Here is a 17,339-nt window from a genome sequence, read left to right as displayed (position 1 = left end):
GGGCTGTGCTTGAGCCCCTTGTTGGAGCCACGGCGTCCATTCAGCTCGCTGAGGGCCCTCCTCGTTTTGGCTGCCCCTCCACTTTACCAAGGACTGGTCTCCCCTGGTCACGCATCCAAACTACACGAGACACAGCCTCGTCACCCGTACGGCTCAGGGGCATTCTGGCTGCGCTTCTTCCAGGACAGAGCTGCTCCTTCCTCGGCTGTGCTTTGCAGCCCCCGTAGTTCACATGAAGCTGTCGTCTGAGGCCTTGCTTGTTCGCCGTGCAGCTTCCACGTGCACACGAGGCGATCGAACCCACCATGGCTTAGGTCAAGTACACCTTAGTCTTCAAAGTGACATCTTTGTTTTTGAACACTTAAAGTAAGTCCTGTGTGAGTGTGTGTGTGTGTCCTGCCTGCACTCTTGGCTTAAGATAAAACTCTTTCGTGTTATTTGAAGCGTGTGCCCCACCATTTCTTGAAACACGGTCGCCCATAGGCTGACCGCTGCGGAGAAAGAGGCTCCGAGAGGCTGCCGTTTGAGTGTGCTTCCAGGCAGGCAGCTGAGTCGCTGGGGGCAACGCCGGGAAGGAGGCCTGGTTTTCAGAGAGACGGTTGAATTGTAGACCATCTGCAATTCAACTGGCACACGCAATCGCCAGTTAAGCCCAACGGAACAACCCCCCCCCCCACACACACACATCCAAATGCTCATGCGCCATTGTCCAGATGAGCGTGGAGACTGGCCAGGAAAACCGGGTCACCAGGAAGGCAGGAGGGAGCATGTGGGGAGTCTCTGCTCTTCGGACGGCTCCCGAGGGTGGGGCAGGCAGCTTCGGGTTGCCGTGCCACTTACAGTGCTAGACGCTGTGACCTACAGACAATGAGCATGGTAATAGGGATGAAAGTCAATGTCACCAAGCAATCTACGAGGAAGAGAAAGCTCTTCTCCATGTTGGGTGATTGCACGGGCACGTGCTCGCCCCCCCCACCCCATACATATACACGCATACACACATGCACACACATATAAACACATACATACATACACATACACACATGCACACAGATATATACACACATGCACACACACACTCGTACCACTGTCAGCTCCCGGCTACAGGTCTGCATGTTCGGGACACTTTTATGAATGAGACCAAGAAGCCCCCGGTGTTGATAAAGAGTACATTCAGCTAAAGAAGGGTAGAAGGACAGGACAAAGCAAAATGCAGCGCATTTACTTAAAGTGGCCTCAGGACTTGGCATTGGAAGCTTACGCGAACCTGGGTTTCCAGTGGCTCAGATGGGGCCCACAGAGACCCAGTCCCTCTCTAGGCAGCTCCGATGGCCACATCTGCGGCTCCAGCCTGCGGGGACGCCCCTCTGAAGGACTCTGGCTTCCTGACCTTCTTCGTGGGCGGGGTGGGTTTCTGGTGATGGGTTTGAGGGGCCATGCTGCCACTTGACCGTGCCCTAGGAGTCCTGCAGGGCGTCTTGGGTAGGGACCTTGTTCCTGTTGGTCTCAGGGAAGCCTGGGCACCTAGCTTATGGTCCGTGCTCTGGCTATGCCCTGATTTTCCTGTGGGTCAGAGGTCAGAGGCAGGGCTCCTGCTGCTGCTGGGTCTGCTGGGCTGTGCAGATGCTGCTGCTGCTGCTGCTGCTGATTCAGGTCCCGTTGGTGCTGCTGTTGGTGGAGGTGGTGGGAGGTGGTGACTTCTACTGCTTTTCAGAAAGTCTTTCTGCAAGCCTGGTCTCATCTCATTGTCACCATAAACGGTTCACTCATACTTGGGGCCATTGGGTCGATCTGATTCATCATGACCACCCTTATCCATGTGTCCTGGACCAGCCATGGATGCCGGGGGACGCTGGAGGGAGGGACAGCTTCTCGGTTGATGTTGAAAAGATACTAGTTTATCCCAAGGCTTATGGGTGTTTATTTTCTCAAGGCCCTAGAAGATGAAATATCTTTAAATGTGAGCAAGGAAGAGTCGTGGCTCTGTGAGAGAGGCAGAGTGCACCGTCCTGTGTGCTGGGTGTCTGGTGGGCATTCACTGTAGGCAGTCAGAGATGGCTGACAGCAGCTCCCTGCTGAAGACAGTCAACCCCATGTCCTTCCGACAGATGAGACCAGAGGGCAGTGCGGTCCACAGCGACATGTCCAGCACAGCAGGTAAATGGAGGCCGTGGAGGGATGGCTTTCAGCCAAGACATCCCAGCACAGGAGCCTGAAGGGTCTCTGTTGGGCTCGCCCGTCTTACTGAACCATCCGTGGAGGCACCTCGCCCACCAACCCAAAGGCAGTTCTTCTGCCACCTGTTCTGCGTGCCTTCTACCCTTTTTCAGAACCTAGCAAGGCCATCCTGAAGGGTCTTGGAGATTCAATTTGTTCTTCGGAATGGCGGTAGAAGTGGGGACGGTCAAGTAGACACAGGGTGCTGAGGGCTGCACCCATGTGTTGGGTGGCCCTGTTGGGTGGTGAGTCTCCAGCTAAAGGCAGAGAGGGCATCCATGGACCGTGATGGCTGCAGATGACACACCAGCAAGGGCAAGTGTGGACACATAGGGCCCCGCTATGGTTTGCTAAGACATCATCTTCCTGACCCCTGGCGCGAGCGACGTAAGCCCTTTAAGGGTTTAGGCCCGCAGACCAAGAGTTCCTGCGGTGGGGGCAGTTTGTGGGCACCGCTGTCAGAGGACACTGGGCTTTAGGGTAGGTGTGAAATCAATGTGGTCGGTGGCTTAGTACTTCTTGTCCGGATCGCCCCTGAAGTCACGTTTCCATCCTTCCCCTGAGTGGTTCTCGGGTATTTGCATTCTCCTATTCTCCCACACCCATGCGACCATGTGGCCTTGGGAGCTGTTCCCCAGGGAGGTCGAGGGACTGGGGCATCTGGGGAGGAATTCTCCCTGGGACTTCAGTTTGTCACCAGCATCTCAGGAGGGAAGGGCTGAGTAAGAAGATGGATTGGTCAGCAGGAGTTTCCCAAGTCCCCAGGGAGCACTGACCTGGAGAAGCCATCCTGGTCCCAGCAGGGCAGCACCCTCTTGGCTTGATGAGCCCTTCCCTTCTCTGACTTTCCGGTGGGGTAGTCACAAGGTCTCGGCTGGCCTCTGCCCAGCCACCTCGCTTGCATTGACACTGCCCAGGTATTGATTGCTGTAGTTGTGAAGTCAACAAGTAAACTCATATATCCATGTATTCACTGGCCAAATCGCCTTCAGGAAAAATCGAGTTGCTATCAACCCTTTCCACGGGAGTCCATCAAAATGGAATTAGTGTGAGCTGCCCGCTCGCGGCCCATCGGAAGACAGTGGAGCCAACAGGAGGAACTGTTTCTCCGTCAAGTCCCTCCCACCCCCTCTACGCCCCCCTCTCCCCAGTACTGTCTGACTGTCTGCCTTCAGAGTGTCTCCTAATTAGGACTTTGTATCTACAGGAGCTATTCCACTGGGGATTGCTCCCCCCACCTCTTAGTAATTAAAAAAAAAAACCAAAACAATCACAAGAAGCATTAATGTAAAACTGCTTTTACTTATCATTAATTTTGTAAATCCTAAACTGGGAAACCCTAAAACCCAGGTCCGCGTATGCCCTGTTTCTGGGCCCAGCCGGCTCTGGGCCTGGGCACTGCATTTCAGAGACGTGGGGTGGCTGGCTGAGGATCGATGGCTAGGGGGTGCAGTTGGAAAGCAAACAATGCTGGAGTTCAGTTGGATTTCCCAATTGGAGCCATTAGTGATTGCATTTCGCCTGTAATAGTATTGCTCACTGCCTCGGCATTTTTCTTTAATTTTTGGAACATGCTTTCTGGGCTCCCATCTGCAAAATAAATGAGAGCCTAAATGATGTGAGCTCGACAGGGTCCCCATAGCCCTGCTCTCAGGCGCCCCTACCTCCACGTCCTCACCTCTCCCCAGCTCTTTCAAGAGGCTGCCTTGGAAGGCCCTGTCCCTGGCTGTCCTCTCTGGCCTGATCGCCCCCTGCTCTGGACACCTTGACTCCTCCGTCCTCTGGGTCTCAGCAGCACCCCCTTGGGCTTCTCTCCGTCTGGCCCATCCCTCTTCAGCTTCTTTCCACAGCTCTTCTGGGAAGACGTAAGCCCTCAAGGGACTGGGGGATTTTTCCTTTTCACCCCAAGCCCTCCCCTAGTTAAGTCACCCCACACTCGGTTCCCCTCACTGTCTGAGGACTGCAGTTTCCCCAGTCTCCGCCTCTGCACAGAGGGTTTCTCCGAGCTCCAGGAGTCTGGACCCACCTGGCCACTAGCCAGGTCCCTGGGGGTCCAGCAGACGTCTCAGTGTCAGCCTGTTCACAATGGAGCCCTGCCCATCTCCTCTCTCTGCCTCTCCTCTCCCTGGACCCCTCTGCGCCCAGACCAGGTCTCCTCTTTTCCGTCCCCCGTTCACCACCATGCCGTACCATCCTCATCTGGTTTCCTGTTCTCTCTGGTCATTAACACTTCCTTCGAACCCTCCATGGCTGGGCACAGCCTTGGATCATTGCAGTAGGTCAGTAGGCTGTTCTGTGTTTCCATCTACGCTGCTCCCCTTGGGCACTGTATCACAGGAGAATCTGCCACCATCCTTCCCCTCTCTCTCGGAGGGGGGGGGGCTGATTCACCTTTGATGCCACTGCCTCCCCCTCCCCAACCAGAGAGCTCTGTCCATGCACTGAGTTACGCATAGGGCTGCTAGCCCCAAGGTCAGAAGTTCTAACCCAGCAGGTGCTCTGAGGGAGAGAGAAGAGGCTGTCTGCCCCCACAAGCATTTACAGCCTCAGAACCCCAGGGAACAGGTCTGCTTACCTCTGCCCCACGGGCTTGCTGTGAGTCTGCAGGGTCAGCCACAGCATCCCCGTTTGTTCTTATGTGGTTGGTTCAAGCTCCACATGCCTACATGTGCTGTGAGCCATGACTCTGGGTGGGTGCAGACTCCCACATCTGCAGGCACATGATGTCTTGGTGTGATTGTGTGTGGCACCCCAAGGGCCCTGCGTCATGACACTAGGCTCATGGTCCCCAAAGCGTCCATGTGGCGTGCCTGAGAAGGCCCAACCAGTCTAGCCACCCGAGATGTCTCTTGGTGGGCGCCCCACTGACTGGCCCTTGCGTGTCCTCTCAGACTGCAGAGAGATCCTGCTTCCTGTGATGACGGACCAGCTCAAGTACCACCTGGAGCGACAGGAAGACCTAGAGGCCTGTTGCCAGCTGCTGAGCAACATCCTGGAGGTGCTGTACCAGAAGGACGTGGTGAGTGATGGGTCTGCAGGGGACCCCATGGGCCTCTCTGGCTGCCCTTCACCACCCCACCCCACCAGCCTCCTGCGATTGAAGCCACGCAGGCTTCCTGCAGAAAATGCGGCAGGAGGAGGGCCCCAGCCCAAGTCTTTCTTTCTCTGGGGTGAATGGCTGATGATGACTTTGCCAGGCGGAGTTCCCAGCCCTGGGAGAGTCTAGCATTTTAAGGGTTGATTTCCCATGTCTCCTTGGGCTGAACCACACTGCAAGTCCTAGATGTGCATCCCCAAGTTCAGACAAAGGCTTTGATATGGAAAGTTGACAATTAAAATAAAAGGCTAATGACTTAGGCACTTCCTTGCTTTATAATCCTTAACTATTCAGGTCAAACAGACAGAGAGTTTCAACAGCAAGTCTTCTAAGACTTATCCTGAGAGCCACGGCCTCCCCCCTCCCCCGGGGCCTCTCCCCACAGGCAATCTCTCCCCCTCTTCTGTTTAAGCTGGCTTGGGCTCCCGTCCCCTCATATTTCTGCATCGATAAATTGTAAGCTTATACCACTGACTTTTTTTTTTTTTTTTGGCCTAAAAAGTTGGTGCAGACACTGCAACAATCTGGCCCTCTTCATCCCCACCCCCACCCCCACCCCCTACCCCCATACCATGTATACTCGTGTATAACCAGAGTTTATCAGCACATTGTTTATGGTTAATTAGGTGCCTTGGCTGATATTTGGGTCGGCTTATCCTGGAGTAAATATGGTGCATGCAGTGATGCAGCCCTACAAGCACACACCGAGGAAAGGGCAGGTGTTTTAGAGCCTGGGCGGCCAGTCTACTCACATCCCCGCCCAGCATGCGCAGACGAGGCCAGGCTATCTGCCTTGGCAGAATGGCTTTTCACGGTCTACCTGCCACGGGACCTTCGGGCGCTTGCTTGCTCAACACAGCCCTGCACCCTTCTCTCCCCTTTAGTTTCTCAAATCCTGGGCTCCTTGAAGGAGGAGGCCTGACTCGATTGTCCCCCTAGACGGTGGCCCGGTGATGGAGTGGCTTTGAGCGCCCTAACAGGCCATCCTTGTAGGCCATGTTTGTTTCTTCCTGGGCCAAAGACTCAGGGTCAAGTGGTGTTGTGATTTTGTGCCTCACTGCTAACTGAAAGGTTGCTGGTTCCAACCCACCCGGCGGCTCCACGGGAGAAAGACTTGGTCAACAGCTTCAGGAGAGATGGCAGCCTAGGAAACCCACGCGGTGGTTCCACTCTGTTATGTGGGGTTGCCCATGGCTGGGAATTGACCCAGAGACACCAAGTCATAGGAACAAAGAGGGCATGTGGTGGCAGGGCCTTACAGAGAAACCTGTGCCCGCCCTGGCCGTGGGGGAAGGGCTCATTTGCAAAACAGATGAAGAAAAACCACCAAGCCCCTCAGACACAAAATGCATCCTACACATAAGCCGACAGGGACCTCCGTGACCCCGTGGGGCTATGATGGTTCACTAGCAGGACGCGTTGGCACTGTCCTCTGCGTGTTTGTTTGACCCACCGGGGTCTGACACGGGACCGGACTGTCGGCAGCTGTCTCTGCCGATCTCCCATCAACACACGGCCATGTGGGCTTCAGAACATGAGTTGGGGGGCCAATCGGGGATCAGAAAGCACCTCATGCTCACGCGGGTCTGCTCCTCTCCAAAAATAGCTTCATCGACGGCACATTATTCACGTCTCATACCATTAGGACAGTCGTCACCACATTCAGTTTTAGAACGTTGTCTTCGCTCTTGCACTCACCGTTATTAACTCCCCCTTTCCCCGCCCCGCCCCTGCCAGTACCTCCAAGGAACCATTCATTCCACCACTGACTCTGTAGATTCGTCTGCCCTGGACTTCTTATACAGAAAAGCATTGAAACCGAAAAAACGCAAACAAATCTAAGGACAGCAACAAAGTACAACGGAGTAAGAAAAGAAAGCGGAAACTCTTAGCCCCTAGAACACAGGTCAGGGGTCAGAAGGGAGACCACGTGGTAGGGTGCTGGATGTTGACCTAACAGCACCTGCAACAGTGCGTCCTGCATCATCAGCTCTGTTCCCATGTCTAAGGGTTGCTCACATTAAATGGCCGTGATTACAGAACTAGGTTCCGTTCACGGCCCACAATTAATAAGAGAAGGGCCCCTCTTCTGCCTCTGACAGGGCCCATTTTTCATCTTGTTCAAGGGAGGTCATCAATTTACCCTTTCCGGCATAAGTGGATTTAGTGGCAGCCGCCATGGGGGCTGGCAGCCCGGAGCTGCTCCGAGAAGCGGTGTCTCATGCTCTGTCCCTCCTGCAGGGCCCCACGCAGCGGCATGTTCAGGTCATCATGGAAAAGCTGCTTCGTACTGTCAACCGGACCGTCATCTCCATGGGCCGGGACTCCGAGCTCATCGTAAGTGCCTGGCCACAGACACATACTTGCATCTCTAATTGTGGCCAAGAGACTCTTTCTTTCCTTTGAGTGCCGTTTGCTCTCAAGCCGGAAAACCCTTTTGGTCCTTTCCTGGTTTGCGTTAAACCAGCTCTGGTTTCGTGTGTGGTGAGCCGCAGCCCTCAGGGAGCTGCCTCTGTCTGCCCCGTCTCACTCCTAGCTGCCCCAGAACTGCGTCTCAGCGCGTGGGGTAATGGAGCCAGTGTTTCAGAGCCAGAGTGTTGGGTTCTGGGGGGGTCTACTGATGAAGAGTTCATGCCACAGAGGTTTTTCTTAGTTTTCCGGCTAGCTTCTCTCCATCTCTTTACCTTAAATCTTATGCAGAAAGGCCTTCCGAAGTCACTGAGATCCGCTGCCTAGCTGTGTTGATGCTCCGAGACTAGGTCTGGTAGGCTTCTGTCTGTCTGATGCAGCATGTTTGGGCTTGGAGAACTACCAGCTCACTTTTGTCCAAAGAGCATTTTTACCCCAACATAGCGGCCTCTCTAGTCTTTGGCGTGCGCGCTCTGGTGTGTGCCCGCCGTTACCTGTAGGCTTGGTTTCTTAAGGGAGAGAGTCACACGCCTGCCTGTTGGTCTCGTTGACTTCCAGCTGGGGTCCCATTTGAACGGACCTGGACCTCAGAGGGTGGCATTTACGATGACTTCCCTACTCAGTGAGCACAGAGCCCATGTGGAGTGTCTGCTGGCCTCCATGGCTGGGTGCACCTATATCATGCTGTAAGCAGGGAGTCACCTGGCCCTCTGCAAGCAGAGTCTGAACAGAGCCCTGGGCGTGTGGGTGCCTGGGGAGGGGGTCGCAATCAAGGGTGCTGCGTCATGGCTGAGCCACAGGCAGTGAGCAAAGGAGCAGAGGAGACCCTGCCGCCGCCACTGCATCCGGTCCTCAGAATAGTCCCATGCGAGACTCAGCGGCTCCTGCATGCTGCCTGACATGCTCCCTTGTGCCGTGGATTCTCAGCAGCTGTGGGCTGGACGTGGACCAATCAGGAAACAGAGTCTTCCTGGTGAATTTGCTTCCCGTGCAGCGGGCTCTCCCTGGTGTTCTATGATCTTGATTCCTGCCTCTGACCGCTCCTCCACATGACTTCTTTTCTATGGTCCAGACACCCGTTTGTATGCTAGGTGGGGGCAGACAGGCTCTGAAGAGCTGTCATTGGGGGATTCTAGGCACACCGCCTACTCCCCTCCCCACCTCGAGCTCTGGCATTCCTGGCTCCTCAGGGTCCTGTCCTGAGGGACCTTGGAGGACTTCCATTGTAACCGACCTCAGGGGATGGCATCTCCCGAAGATGACAGCCTGTCACTCTGTATCACAGCAGGGGAACATGGCAGGTGCATAGGCAGCTGGGAGTCGAACCAAGCCTGGTATTGCTCATGCTGACCTCCTACTGGAATAGCTAGTGGTGCTCTGTCTCCACGGCACTCTTGCTTTTCTACTGGGCTCCACCGTCCACTGCAGCAGCCTCACCTAACTGACAGACAACGGCTGCAATTAGGGGGCCTAAGAGGGAAGGTTCCAGGCTGCAACTGAGGGGAGAAAAGCTCAGCTGGACAGTCTCTCCTCTGCCGGGCCAGCGGGAAGGCTTCTCTCTCTGGCCCTTAGCCTCTAGGTCCAGCATCTGTCTTGCATTGGCAATTTAACAAAGCTCTTTTAGGGCTACCAGTAAATGCCTGAATGTCATGCCACTCTTCTGTGAGCCTCAGCCCGAAGGCACCCTACTCCAGCTCTGTGGGTCAGCAAACCCAGCTCCTCCTATAAAGTGCCCAGAGGCAGCCGACTCCGCAAGCCGGCCTCCTGCCCCAAAGCACTCGGCCCTCCTCGCTGTGCGGGCTGGGAAGTCGTCTACTGTTCTGTCTCTCGCTCTGGCCCCTGGTTCTGCTCCCTTGACGCGCGCTCCTCTGGTGTGCTCACGCTGTCAGCGGGATCAAGGAGGTTCCCTGTGAAGGAATCTGGGCTCCAAAGGACATGCTCCGCTCCTCGCCCATCTCTTACCGGTAGTGAGGTTTTCCTCCATTCCTGCTTCTGTGGTGGCTCATTCTGTTCCCAGCATGACAAAAGTAAACAACACACACAAACACGCTCACTGCCATCAAGTCCGTTGACTCACGGCAAGCCTCTAGGGCAGGGTGGAACTGTCCCAGTGAGATTCTGAGACATTGCCTGCAGCAGAAAACCCCATCTTTCACCCATGGAGCAGCTGGTGGTTTGGGCCTGCTGACCGGTGTGTAACCACTGCCCCCAGAAAAAGAGCCATCACAATTAACCCCATACCCAATCACTCGATGTCTTCTCCCACCTCCTCTTACCCACACCCACCAGGGAAGGGGCCTCTGGTGGTAGAGACTGTGGTCAGAAGAACCTCATTCACTCATCCACTGCCCTGCACAGAGGTTGGGGGCCAAGTGGTGGGACTCCTAGCATCCGAGTGGGGGGCAGTTCCAGAGGTGGTCTGCTTGGTGGGCCTGTGGGGGAGATGGCAGATGGGGAGGACTCAAGTGAGCTGAGGAGAGAGTTCTAGCCTGGAGGGGACCCAGGTCCAGATGGGCACGCGGGGGTGTGAGATACTGCAGCGTGTGCTCACGTGCCCACCGCACATCTCCTGAGCTGGGCGTCTCCTCGCTGATGCTGCGCCCTCACACCTTTGTGCTGTCAGCTGAGTCGGAGGAGGATTGGGGTGCATCCCATGCAGCATTCTGGCTCTTCCATTCGAATCGGGCGTCGCTGTGTGCCTAACTCCTCATGTCCTCGCCCTCGCTGGGCGGCTATTGATGAGAAGGAGAGCCGGGCAGGTAGTCCCACCAGAGGTGGGTGGACAGCGGGCCTTCTAGACTGGAAAAGGCGCAGCACATTCACAAGGCTGCCTGGCACAGAGGCTGCCATCTGGATGTGCTGCTTGATTTCTGCCTAAATGTCCTGGAGACTGTCGGTGAATCAGCCTAAGAGTTCTAAGTAATCACTGATAATGGATCAAATAAATAAGTAAGTGAAAGTGATTTAAAAAATAACCACCACCACAAAAAACCCTCTTGGGTAGACAGGCTCCGCGGAACGACTAATTCCACGCGACCGTCAACAATAAGATTTGAAATGGAAGTGCAGTTCCATCAGATGAAGTTCTTAATGGAGATCGCGGGGTGGCCTGCCAATTGGTGCTAGCCAACGGATGTACAGGACGGAGGACTGTGGGCTGCCACCCATAACTGGATCAGCTGTGCCCTGCCCTGCTCTGTATGGCATAAGGGGCTACATGCCCTGCACTGCTCACCATGACGCCAGCGGTTTGAACCCACCAGCCCCTCTGGGGGAGGAGGATGAGACTGTCTGCCCTCTTAAATATTTCAATCTCCGGAATCTACAGGGGCAGTTCTATTCTGGCCTCTAACGTCGTGTGAGTCAGAAGCAAGTTGATGGCAGTCAGTTGGGTTTAGGAGTTCTCAGCTAGATCTATAGTATGTTGTGAAACAATCCCATTATGCCACTGGCTGTAGCTTATTTCGGTTCACTTCATCCGGAATCTGCTGCCCAAGACCTCTTTTAACGTGTTGGAGAGTGAGGATGATCCTTGGAGGGCTAAGGTTTGCCTGACCCAAGCCTTGGTGAGTCTTTGTCTTCTGTATTTTGGACGTGTTGTCAGGAGTGACCGGTCCACAGAGAAGGACATCGTGCTTGGTACAGTAGAGGGGCAGCGAAAACCAAGGCAGACGTGCAGCAAGATGGAGTGACACGCTGGCTGTGAGGTGTGCCTCAGACATCGCAACCATTGTGAGGACGGCCCAGGGCCAGGCCTGCTTCCTTCTGGAGGGCAGCTACGAGTCGGAACCAATTTGGCAGCTCCTGCCTAGAATAACAGTGGAATGCAGAATGCATGTCAAGCAAGCGATAAAAATATACCACGATCCCAAGTATTGCCTTTATTATGCATTTTTCTTCCTTTCAGAGGAAGAACAGGCTTTCTTTGCAATGGTGGAGTCGCAGGTCCTTCGGATGCCCACTGCGTTCGTCTGGGTACTTTAGAGAAACAAATCCACAGTAACTCATGTATAAGAGGGAGTTTTATATAAAGGTTAAGTGTGCATCAAGAAAACATCCCAACCCAGTGCTGCCCAAACCCACAAGTCCAACATCAACCCATTAACCCATATGTCCAAAATTAATCCACAAAGTCCTCCTCCATCTCACAAAACAGACGCAATGATGCCGACTGCAGGAGGAAAGCCGAGTCAGTGAATGTGTAAGCATCTCAGTGCTGGCAGGGGTCTCCACACGACTGCCCCAGCACCCAGGGCTGCATCGGGGTAGGTCCATGCAGCTTCCTTCTCCTTGGGGATGTCTTGCAGAAAGTCAGCCTTGCCAGCTGAAGCAGGGAACCACTAAGGTAGCTACACCCTGGTCCGACCATCACAAAGCAAGAGACCCGAGAACTAGAAAGGCGAGGCTCACCGAGCTATTTATCCCTCTGCCCTTCAATTAATCCCACATGTGTTTATTGGCTAGGTTGGCGTAATAAACTAACTCACCCACCCACCAAAACGGGGGTGTCTGGCAGATGCTTGGCAGCCACTTGGCCACAGTCTGAGGTCACTGCCCCGCTGCCCTGCTGCTGCCTGGTACCTGAGGGCAAAGCTCGGCTTGAGTTGAGTGCGATGTAAGATTCCCGTTCCCTCTTCCTGCTTCAGAGGGTGTCCCTCACCGTCACCGGCGTTTTTGAGCAGGCAGCCGTCAAGTGGCACGTGGCCCTGGCAGTGCCGTGGGCTCCTGCGCCGCTGTACTTGGGGCTAGGTAGAAAGCAGCTGGGTTGAGTAGCTCGTGGTTCCTTCTGCTTTGAGATTCGCCGCAGCAGTTGACCCCGCTGCGGCCGCTGCTTCTACGTGGCCGGCTGCACTTTCTCCTCCTGGGCCCTTTCAACATGCAGTCACTTTTCCTTCTCTGGGGTCTAGAAACACAACCCAATACTAGGAGTTACACGTTTGCTGCGATGGGAGTTTGGACCTCTGCTGAGACAAGGAACCTTCGTGGTGTCGTGGGTAGAAGCCCTGCTGGCACAGTGGGTTCCCAAGGTCAGCAGTTTGAAGCCACCAGCCGCTCCTGGGAGGGGGGTTGGGGAACGAGGCTTTCTACTTTAATAAAGAGTCTGTCTCAGAAACCCACAGGGACCATTCTACCCTGTCCCTGAGGGTCGCTGTGAGTCAGGCTTGACTTGGACGGCAGGGAATTTGGTGATTGGTCCAGCAGGAGGCTCTGAGCAGGGCAGCATCTGGCTGAGGGTCCCCATTCAACTGTGTGCACAAGGCTCTGAAGGGGGTCCCTGCCTGCTCCCTGAGCACCTGCCAGCGATGGGCAGAGCTCTGATGGAGGGTGGGGCTCTGACGGGGTACCTGCTGGCACAGACGCCTCCAAAGAGACCCTGACCCTGCGGATGTCAGCTTTACCTTACAGAAGGTGTGGCATGCCAGAAGTGTATGGCCCATTTATTTCCCATTGAGTGGCATGTATGGCGGCCACAGCATCTGGGGTGGCGTGCCAAGAATAGGGGTACTGCTGGGTACCCTAGTTGGAACCAGTCACCTGACACAAGGACGATGGCACAGTTTATGGCTTTGAGTCCAGCCACTTCTCAGAGCCCGGCAACCTGGTAGTGGGCAGGCCAACATGGGCCACCAGCCAGGGCCTTTCTAGCCCGAAGGGTTGCCCAGACCTTGTGGCTGCCCACTCTCCTGCAAGTGCAGGGGAGGGCCCAAGATCTGCAGTCCAGGTGCAGAGAGCCGGGTATCCACTCCAGTGGCTGTGGCTCTCATAGCAAGCACCGGGTGGTGGCTGGTTGGGTGGCCAAACGATTCTTGTTGCAGCTGTTTACCGAGAACAAGGGCCTTTGGGGAAGTAGCAGACCCCTCCCCACCCCCAAACTAGCCCCTCCGTCCTGTCCCGCCAGACTTGGGCACTTTCCTGCAGCCCCCTTTTGTCTTTAAAAGATCCAGCCTGGGCCTAAGTGACACAAAATGCAACCGTTTCTTTCTCTTTTTTTTTATTTAAAAATTAATAAAGAACTTAATGACAAGTTTAATAATTTAATCTCTATATGGAACGCCGAGTGTACATCTACATATGAAGGGACAGTGTCGTGTGGACCTTGGATTGGAATCGCAAGTTTTCGCTGGATCTGTCTGAGGGTCATCTGCTAGCGACACATTGCAATTGGGCACAGAAGGCTTCGGACAATCATTGTCTCTCTCTTTGGGATATAATTTGAATCTCATAGAACCTCCCTCCTGACTCTTAACATTCTGCTTTTCTCTATTTCTGGCATTGGCTACTCTGAATCTGATCAGAGAGCTGCTGACACACCCTTATTCCAATTCTCATGTGGGGTGTGTCGGGGTGTGTGTGTGTGTGTGTGTGTGTGTGTCTTAGAACACTAACTTGTTGCCTCTCTCCTCGCCTCAGTTAAAAACAGGATACAGTGCACTAAACATAGTCACCAACGCTTTGTCTACGAGGAAACAATTGCACTTTCTCTGGGGGCTATCAGTCGCCTCTTTATACCGATAAGGGACATTGGGGCTTTCAGATAGGGACCCTTACTAAAGCAATCAGCTCCACAGTGAGGGGAGACCGGGCCCTGGGGGCAATCCAGACAGTGCTGCCCCTACCCACATCGAGTACCCAGGGGAAATCCCTAAATGGCTGTCCCCCCTGCCCCCATGTTAAGAGGAATGGACTTGGATTGTTCCGAGGAGGGAGCATAAAGCCTTCCACCTGTCCCTTTGTCAGCAGCCTTGGAATGTCCCCTTTCGCTGTGCCTCTGTGTCCACCTTTCTTGAGGAAGGACATTGGGCTACATGGGGTTAATACATACTTTTGGGTGACAGCCCCTTCAAGTGATGCCCAGGGCACTTAGGGCACTTGCCCCACCTGCTGCAGCTTAGACCTGACTGTGACTGGTGCGGCTGGAGTCACCCCCAGGACCACTCCCAGGGTTGCTCTTCTACTCGGTTCCGCTGTGTGTCCACTGACCCCGCCCAAGTCCTAGTAGATTCCCAAACACTTAGAACTAGACGGACTCACTGTTGAGTCAGGAAGTAAATGTGGCGAAAAATAGTGCCAATCTGAAACAGACAGACAGACAAATAAAAACACCCAAGGAAGTCCCTCCCATGGAGGGAAGCCCCTCCTTTCTGGCATCTCATCAGGGGGTCCAGCAGGTCAGCGCTGCGGGCTGGACGGACGCTTGGCGGCTGGTGTCCTCAGGTGGTTCGGACTATTCGAAATCCAAGTCATGCCCCCTCCCTGGAAGGCAGCGTAAGCTTTCCTATCATGAAAGGCAGAAAGGAAAAAAACAAAACCGATTGACAAAAGTCATCAGGCGGCCCCAGGATTTGGGGTTTTCCTATAAAAAGAGATTTGCAAATTGTGCAAAGGAATGAGTGAAAAAATAAAGGAATGGAAATTTCCAGCATGGTGCGGAATCCAGAGAGAAGTCCAGGGGTGGCGTGGTTGATTTAAAAAAATAGCTAAAAACGTCAATTCACAGCTTTTCCCTAAAATGTCACTGCGGGACTATGAGTTGGCTGACCGTGGGGGACATGGGGGCTGGTAGCAGCTACACTAACCACGTGGTTTCTCGCTGAGATGGTCGGGGTTCCCAGAAGGCTGATGAAGCAAGAGGGGGAGTCATTTAAAACATTGGCTGAGCTGACAGTAGCGTACCATGTGTCCGAAGAGGGACCCTAGGTGGCCAAGAACACTTTGGGGTGGCAGCGGGGCTTCTCAGGCCCCTCTATCCAGCAGTCACCATCGATCCATCTCTTCTCAAGTGCTTGCCAGAATTCATCCTTCGGCCTGGCGGGGACCAAAAGATGAAACCCCAGGCCTGTGATGGTCTCACGTGCGAAGGCAGGTCCCCCTGGCGGGGAGACTCCTGGCTGCTGGCCGTTTGGAAAATGAACAGTAAACGCGTGTTGGGTTTGGGGATGGAGAGGAGGGCAGGTCTGAGGTGTGGTGCGGGGCGCGGTGATACGGTCGCCGGGCAGGGAGCTACAGCACATGAAGGGCAAGTATACACATTGTCACATTTGCGAGAGGGGTTACTCGTGGTCTCTGACCACTTGGGGAAAAAATTGTGCTTTCTCCAGAATTGGGTGTGCTGAAAACGGCCCCGCCGCCTGCGTGTTTGCAAAACGAAATGCAAAATGAGGTCCTCTGCAAACGTAAGGCTGCCGCTGCTCCTTGCTTAATTAATGGAAATAAAGGCTCGGATCGAACACTGCGCTCCTGGCTGTGCAGAGTGACCGCGGCGGGCCCATCCGTGGGTTGGTCACGTGGTTCTCACAGGCCTGGAGAGGGGGCTGGGGCCAAGAGAGTTTTTAACCTGTCTTCATCAGTGCCAGTTTGACTCCCACAGCAGCCCTCTGCCAGGAGCAGCTGGCGAGGTGCGGGTGGGGGCAATGCCTGGCGCCCGGCGGGTCATCTGTTCTGGTGCTCAGGCGTGACTCTGCCCAAGCCAACACCAGGCTGCGGCCCATCCCCTGGGTCTCGGAAGGTAAAGGCTTCACCTGACTCCGGGGCGTTCCAAAGGCGGCCTTTCCGTTCTGGACATGGCGAGTTTCATAGGAACCAGAGTTTCCATCTGGCGTGCTTTTTAGATTCCGTTTTGGATTTTTGCTTGGGAGTGGAGGAGGCGTACATCTCCTGAGAGTAAGGCAAGGGTGCGACCTGAGTTTCCTCAATAGAATGGAGTTTCCTCAGAACTGGTTGGAGCTTGTCTTCTTGCTGCTTAAAATCCAGCTCCACACTGGAAAGGAAAGAGGGGGGAAGAGTTCAGTGCTGGGGGACAAAGACCCCACTTGGGGCGCCAAGAGTGTGGTCCTATCCCGCCAGGCTAATTGCAGGTGACAATGAGGATACTCCCTGTCATGCTCAGACCGTTCTGGACATGACTTTGCAAGGTGTCTTATTTAAGCCGCTCCCTGGGCTCAGCTGGAGGCCCTGTGACGGTCTGGGAACAGGTTCTTTCTTTGCAAATGGACTTCATTTGCGTTCAGTGTCAGCCGCTGAGATGGAAGAAGTGACAGGACGCCTATTATCTGCCCTTAGAGAAGAGACAGACCTCACACACGCACATCAGGAGATGCCGTAGGCACACCAGTAGGCACCTTCGGGGGCCTTCGTGGGGCATGTGGGTGCCACAGTGTGGAAACCAGGAGGGTGGGGCATGTGGGTGCCACAGTGTGGAAGCCAGGAGACATGGGGGCCCGCTGTCCCTGTGGAACACTCAGAAGATATGAGAAAGGACCTGGCTTACCTTCTCCACGGACTAGCTTCCTGGGAATGACGTGAGGAAGAGCCTAGGTGCCTGCCATTGTGCCAGCGGTGCACTCCTCGAGGGAGCACCCGGGACCGAATTGTGCCCCCTCTGGCTGGGCCGTGCTGCTCACTGGTGTGGAAGTTAGTGGATGTTGGGTGGTTTGTTTGTCGGTTACGTAATGAGATAATCATCTCCCACTGCGGGATCTGATGTTCTAAGGCAGGGGTCCTCAAACTTTTTAAACAGGGGGCCAGTTCACTGTCCCTCAGACCCGCTGGAGGGCCAGGCTATAGTTTTTTTAAAAAAACTATGAACAAATTTCTATGCACACTGCACATATCTTAT

General features: G+C 54.6%; 2 protein-coding genes across 2 annotated transcripts in view; one reads left to right on the top strand and one right to left on the bottom strand.

The window, feature by feature from the left end:
• Nucleotides 1-17,339, top strand: part of DOCK1 (dedicator of cytokinesis 1) — a 408,265-nt gene that overhangs the window by 127,087 nt on the left and 263,839 nt on the right. The window contains exons 25-26 of the mRNA XM_004701236.2: nt 5,109-5,236; nt 7,556-7,651. Of these exons, the coding sequence (XP_004701293.1) occupies nt 5,109-5,236; nt 7,556-7,651 (224 nt within the window). The remainder of the gene's footprint in view (nt 1-5,108; nt 5,237-7,555; nt 7,652-17,339) is intronic.
• The window catches only part of INSYN2A (inhibitory synaptic factor 2A), a 41,331-nt gene continuing 38,899 nt past the window's right edge, over nt 14,908-17,339 (bottom strand). The window contains exon 3 of the mRNA XM_004700875.2: nt 14,908-16,481. Within this exon, the coding sequence (XP_004700932.1) occupies nt 16,295-16,481 (187 nt within the window). The 3' untranslated portion in view covers nt 14,908-16,294. The remainder of the gene's footprint in view (nt 16,482-17,339) is intronic.

This window comes from Echinops telfairi, unplaced genomic scaffold, assembly GCF_000313985.2.
Source record: "Echinops telfairi isolate 266 unplaced genomic scaffold, ASM31398v2 ScPeMD7_70;HRSCAF=299, whole genome shotgun sequence".
Classification (NCBI taxonomy): domain Eukaryota; kingdom Metazoa; phylum Chordata; class Mammalia; order Afrosoricida; family Tenrecidae; genus Echinops; species Echinops telfairi.
The sequence above is the reverse complement of the archived record's forward strand: the minus strand, read 5'-3'. Positions and strand labels throughout refer to the sequence as shown.